Here is a 6,475-nt window from a genome sequence, read left to right on the forward strand (position 1 = left end):
TCAACCTTTTGTAACTAAGTGTATTAAGATTCTTGCAATTAGTGTGATGGATGGCCCTCCGTGAACTCAATTATCTTTATGGAAAAGTTAATGGGAGGGAATATATGCACAAAGAGATTGGTATTGTAAAGGGGCTGACAACCATTGAAAGATATCTAATTGGTGGCAATGTTACCGATTTGGAGGGATAATTTTGCATAAAGTTGAAGGAATCCATTTGGAAAGATTTATACTCTAAATTAAATGAAAATTTTAGTGATATGATTGTGGAGGTGTTCAAATCTTTTAAAGAAAGAAACTTAGATACATATGTATATATTCTTGATAAGGTGTTTTGCCTTTTAAGTGGGATTGGCTTTGTTTGTTTGGGATTGTTTTGACAAACTCTATTCTAAATTATGGATATTATAATAGTAGAGTATGTCGCTAATAATAATTCTAACTAAAAACTAGTGATATAATTTAATTTATTCTAAACTCTTTAGCCGGCAATTATTGTTCATATTTGCCTTTTCTTTTTCCAACATGATGAAAGTAATATTCTCATATATGATATGGTGAATATATATTTGGCGCATATATTCATTCTGTGCTGAATATTAGATATTCATATATTAGGACAACATGAATAATAAACCATAACATGGAATTAAACAATATTTTTTAATGCATGGCTTGTTAAGGATATTAGAAGTAGTAAAATGTTTTTATAGAAAATATAAATCTTGTAAGTCGTTCTTTATGGCATGAATCTATTGGAAATGTAAAAACTTTCTACTTTCACTCTTTTAACCTGTGCTCTTAGATCATCACTTGTTAGCTAAATTCTAGTTTTATATTAAGGATAAATGATTTTCATAATGAAGAACATAGATTTTGTTTTTCAGGTGTAGTATATATATTTTTTAATTTTCACCCTACTTTTCCCTACCACATTTGTTATATACTTATATCACAGTTACTGCATAGTGATTAGTTCCTGTGGATTCCATACCCGTGATTCACCAGTGTGGGAGTTATGACCAATGCTTGTGCAAGGATTTAAATAAACGGTGTAACCATGATGTAAATTAAAGTGGTGCTAGATCATTATTACAACTAGTAATTTATATACTCCATTTGCTTTCTCAACATTAGATTGCATATTTATACACTCTTTTTACTACTAACAAGTCTCACTTTAGAAATTTCCTATGATATTATATTACTAATTGTAGCTTTAATTGAATGTTCCATTGTCCGTATGCTAAAAACTCTTCTGGTCTTAATATTATCATTAGTTAAGGCCCCAATAGAAATATTTAAACTATTTATTGACAGGATCAACAATTTTTGTGACCATAAACTAAATAAAAGCTTCATTGTTTGGTAGAATAATTAAATATGTGTATGTAATATGTATATGTGGATGTACATGGGTTCTTTTCCGAATTTAAGGGTATAGGAAAACATCAGAATGTGCTGTCATGTCACCTATGGTTTTGCATCATTATGGTTGTGTAGTATACACTTCCTTTGCTTATCTATTTATGACTTTCACCCTCTAAGAGAGAAGCAAACTATTGTGATATTTTCTTTCTTTCTTCTTTTTTCTTTTTTTAAAAAAAATGAAGATTAGTATCTATGTAAATGTGAAGATTAGTGGACAATATTTCCTCCCTATTGTAAGGGCTTTTTCTTCTATCCCTATGACTTTGAACAATTTAAGAGTTATTTGTGTTGATCATCAGGCAAACCAACTTAATTATTAGTGAACTGCATTGTGTTACCTAAAATCATAAACCTTTGGAAATAAATTTGAAGTCAAAAATCAACAATCAAAGTTAATATATGGGTCTTTATCCCATCAATTGTTGCTTGAAATACCTATTCATCAAGCCTATAATTGGATCGTGTCCTTGTTTTTCTCTGGTTTCCATTTAGGGAATTATTAATTTGTTTGTCTTGTTCTATGTTTCATCTAATGATTTCTAGACCTATTACTATATGATGCAACGGAGACTGAAGATTTTGCTATGGTTTGAAATGTTTGTTATCCAAGTTAGTGAACTAAGTATTATTAACCTCTCTATGCTTCTATCCACGGCATATCGATGCCACAGGGTTCTTGTCCAGTTGGCCAAATAATTAACTCAGTACTAAAATAATATCTGATGAATTGGGCATTTGAAACGATGACTATTGAATTTCTTGCATAAGTAGTCATAATTCTGGTTGGTAAAACAATAATGTGACAACTTTTGTTTCTTTATGATGAACAGGTTTATAGGAGGTACAGGCAATATTATCAGCAGATGCATGCAGTGGTAACATCGTTCGAGTATGTTTCGGGCCTCACGAATGCAGCTCCATATGCGAGTTTGGCCATAAAGACAATGTCCAAACACTTTAGATGTCTTAAGAATGCAATTACTGACCAGCTTCAGTTCAACAATAAGACTCATTTTCAACTAAGCAACAGGAAAGACGAGTCTCCGAGATTCGGCAACAATGATCGTGGCCCTTACGGCCAAAGGTCAGGATTCATTGAGCACCAACCTGTTTGGAGACCTCAAAGAGGACTCCCTGAGCGCGCCGTGACGGTTCTCAGGGCGTGGTTATTCGAGCACTTTCTGCACCCGTAAGTTCCATTTTCGTTAGATAATTCAGCCAAACATGTTCAGGAAAAAATGTCAAATCATCTAACGATTTATAATATCATGTTTCTTGTACTTATTCATATCACTGAGTTATTTTTCGGCCTCATGCAGTTACCCGACCGATACGGACAAATTAATGTTGGCTAAACAAACTGGTTTATCTCGTAGCCAGGTGAGGGAATTCTTGATAATTAATCTTCATTTTCATGCTTATCATTTATGATTTTGTCAACTGATTATTTTACTACATGTATCTATTTTTTCAGGTGTCTAACTGGTTTATTAATGCAAGAGTAAGGCTGTGGAAACCAATGGTGGAAGAAATACACATGCTAGAAACCCGGCAAGCTCAGAAAAATACTCAAAGAGAAGAGCATAGTAGGAACAAGTCGAGCGATCCCTTGCCTTCGGATAACACAACGCTTGTTTCAGATAATCCATCGACCTCGGCCGCCGATAAATTTCAGGAGGCACCTTACAAGCGAGCTATGAACGAGCTTCCGAGCATGGCGATTAGGACTCAAGAACAAGTGAATCTTGCATGCCACGGCAACCAGCAAGTTGGCATTGGAGTGAGCATGGGGAGTGCTAGCAATAATGTGTCACTTACACTAGGCCTTCACCAAAATCATGGGATTGGTTTGGCCGAACCGTTTCCATTGAGCGCGGCTCAGCGCTTCGGCCTTGGTCTCGAAACCAATAATGAAGGCTATGTCCTGAGCGGTTTTGAATCGCAAAACCGGCATTTCGGAAGGGATGTTATTGGAGGGCAACTATTGCATGACTTTGTAGGATGATGAAGAATCTTAGAAGAAGAAGGTCTTCAATCTTTAATAGCTTTGCTTGGACTTTTCAATTTGATTGGGGTGATAAAAATACTAACCATGTTTCTGTTGTGCTCTTTCATGAACCATCAAGAAGGAAATAGAATTATTGTATAAACTCATTTTAGGCGAGGGGTAAAAATGTCAATGACACTTTCATATGCTGATCCGATTCACCCTTTGTACTATGGGAACAAATCCTATGTTTCTGTGGCTTTTTTTTTTCCAACAAATATTTGTAAGGTGTAAGCTCTTTTCCATTTTAAATCATTGTCATCTTTGAAACCGGTAAATGGATTTCAAATTCGTAAATTTGACCTGCGTTCAAAGCATTCCAACCCGCATGACGTGGAAACAAACACTGAATCTTGCACAACATGGATGTGCATTGAAACTTGTTATCTCAGTGGTAATGGTATTTTTACCTTACTCTTATAATTTAAAGTGAAATAATATCTTCCCTTAACCACAAATTAATAATATATTTTTATGCAACAACCAGCAATCATCACTTTACTATCAAACGAATATATGCAAAGCCATGACATCATTTGAGTTAGGCTTTTAATTTACAAGTGTTAGAGATTCAAATACCAAAATTACATCTTCAATGAACTTTTTAAGAAAGACTCAACTGTATAGTGCTTTTTAATTGCCTTTTCCTTTTCCTTTTCCTTTTGCTTTTAACTCCAGAAGAAAGGGTTCTTTGGAAGGATCAACATTTACCAAAACTTCCAAAATGTGAAGAAAGACATGCACGACTTGCCATTGGTAAAGACATTCGTTTCCCAATGCACGAATACTGAGTTCAAGTTGGAACTTGTTTGAATCAGGGAACAAACATTTCTTAGTCCAGTCACTCAGGGACATCATATCAAGTCTGTCTAAATCACTCAGCTCAAGATCTTCAGCAATCAAGTCATTCCAACTGTATCTAGTAATAGAAATTTTAATGTTGTGAATGCAAAACATGTTTCAAAAGATCTCGGAGTTCGTTTTTTGGTCGTGAAAGATCTAACAGTTCTAAATTTTTTTTTTTTTTTGGATGACAAGAGTTCTAAATTCTAATAGCAGAATGAGAAACGATGGATAGTAACAAAGATTAGACTGTTAGCCCAAAATTTGAATTGTTTCTTGGGCCAAGAGCGGGCCGAATACTCCTTATAAAAATGCTAGTTGTAACAAAGAGAGGTCCAGCCTGATCAAAGGTCTTTTCAATCTGAGGTAGAGCTCGTGGCTGAGGCATGTGAGGTAGTGGCAAAAGTGTTTGCCTCAAAATTCAAATTAAGCCACGCCAGGTTTGAATCCTAGCAGTAGTGGAGAGGTTAGTGTGTGTGTGAGTGTGTCTGTAACTTTGTATGACCCTCTTTTTTAGTATTTCCAAAATAAATTAATTTTAAGGAAAAAAAATTACTGGTTTATTATTGCCAATTCCAGTCAAGGTTGTACAAAAGAGGTAGCTTTAAAAAAGAGTTTTATTCCTAATAATTTTTATAATTAGACAAAATATTTTCTCTAACAATTTTTTCTTATTTTAAAATAGCATACAAGTTACATCTTGTTCAATTCTGGTATAATAAATTAATTAAAATCTAATATTCAAGTAAAAAGAATAAATTAACACCACATACTATACAAATAACAATTTACACAGTCCAATTTAAAGAATATTCTTCAAAGAAACAAAGACAAATGGAGAGGTAGAGACAAGATGAAAGAATATAGAAAAACGTGTATATTGCTATAAGTCGTTACAATATTTATAACTAGCCAAGGAAAGAAAGAAAAGAGAATGATGAAAAGATGTTAGTGCATGTATTGTAGACAAGGGGATGACAAATTGTCATATTTGATAAAAAGAAAACGAATATGGATGTTTTCATGTGTTTTGCACAATTTATTTTATTATTTTTATTTTGTATTATTGGGCTAATCCTTTGTGTTAACTGTAAATGTAAAATGATTATGATGTTTTTATGGTTAGTTAATAGAAATTTTGTAAGGTATAGATCCAAAAAAATATCTAGAGATGTAGAACAAAATTTGTAGACTATAGAGTGTATGTGGAGCTGTGAATGACACCTGGGTCAATGTATTTTTTTTGTCATGGGTCGGTCTCTGACTGAAATAGAAATTTCGTTTGTTCATTCTCAGATTTGAGACTAAGTTTTTTGCGTTGCGACTAGTTTCTCTCATGCAAGATAAGATCAGGTGATCTCTTTTTATTTTCTTCTCAGTTAGGCTTAATAAGTCTCTTCCTTTTCTCCGATCAATAAGCCTCCGATTTTTTTTCTTTGTTTTTCATCCTCCCTAAACAGAATCTGACAATATCAGGAAAAAAAAAATATTAAATGATTTCTGACAATTATTTCAAAAAATAATAAAGTTTTTAACAAAAAAGATATTTTTTTATTTTTAATCTTTATCTGTATTAATAGAATGAGCTTATATGGCATATTAAACTGTTGATTTGTTCATTAAAAATTAATTAGAATTGACAAATTCTTTTTTGTTGGGAATCTTTTTGTCTTTTAAAAATAATTGTCAAGACCGTTTAGTTTTTTATTTTTTATTATTTTTTTAAATATATTAGCTAAATTTATTATGTTAAACTAAGAAGTATTAGTGATTTTTAAATTATTCTTACTTATAAAAATTAAATAAAAAATATGTTAGTGATTAACATGTTATATAAATATGTTTTAAAGAAAAAAAAATGACTAACCAATCTCACAAAGTTAAATATCAAAGACCAAAAAAATATTTTTTTATCAAAAATCTCATAGTCCTTTAAAAAAATTAACAGAAACTGGGGTGGATATTCACTTGGTAATATCATTGCTGAACTGTGAATTCAACTTTTTGTGGGACACGGTAGAAGGACAGAAATTTGTTGCTTTTATAAATAAGGATTTGGTATTTTTTTAGTAGGATGGACAATTCTCAATTCAATACACCCATATTACAAACTTATTCACATAATACTAAAAAATTTCTTTTCAATACCTAGTA

The 6,475-nt window shown here is 32.4% G+C and overlaps 1 protein-coding gene across 1 annotated transcript in view; it reads left to right on the top strand.

Moving 5' to 3' along the window:
- Positions 1-3,775, top strand: part of LOC107625615 (BEL1-like homeodomain protein 9) — a 6,323-nt gene extending 2,548 nt beyond the window's left edge. The window contains exons 2-4 of the mRNA XM_016328300.2: positions 2,262-2,620; positions 2,751-2,811; positions 2,906-3,775. Coding sequence (XP_016183786.1) covers positions 2,262-2,620; positions 2,751-2,811; positions 2,906-3,436 — 951 coding nt within the window. The 3' untranslated portion in view covers positions 3,437-3,775. The remainder of the gene's footprint in view (positions 1-2,261; positions 2,621-2,750; positions 2,812-2,905) is intronic.

Source organism: Arachis ipaensis, chromosome B02, assembly GCF_000816755.2.
Source record: "Arachis ipaensis cultivar K30076 chromosome B02, Araip1.1, whole genome shotgun sequence".
NCBI lineage: Eukaryota > Viridiplantae > Streptophyta > Magnoliopsida > Fabales > Fabaceae > Arachis > Arachis ipaensis.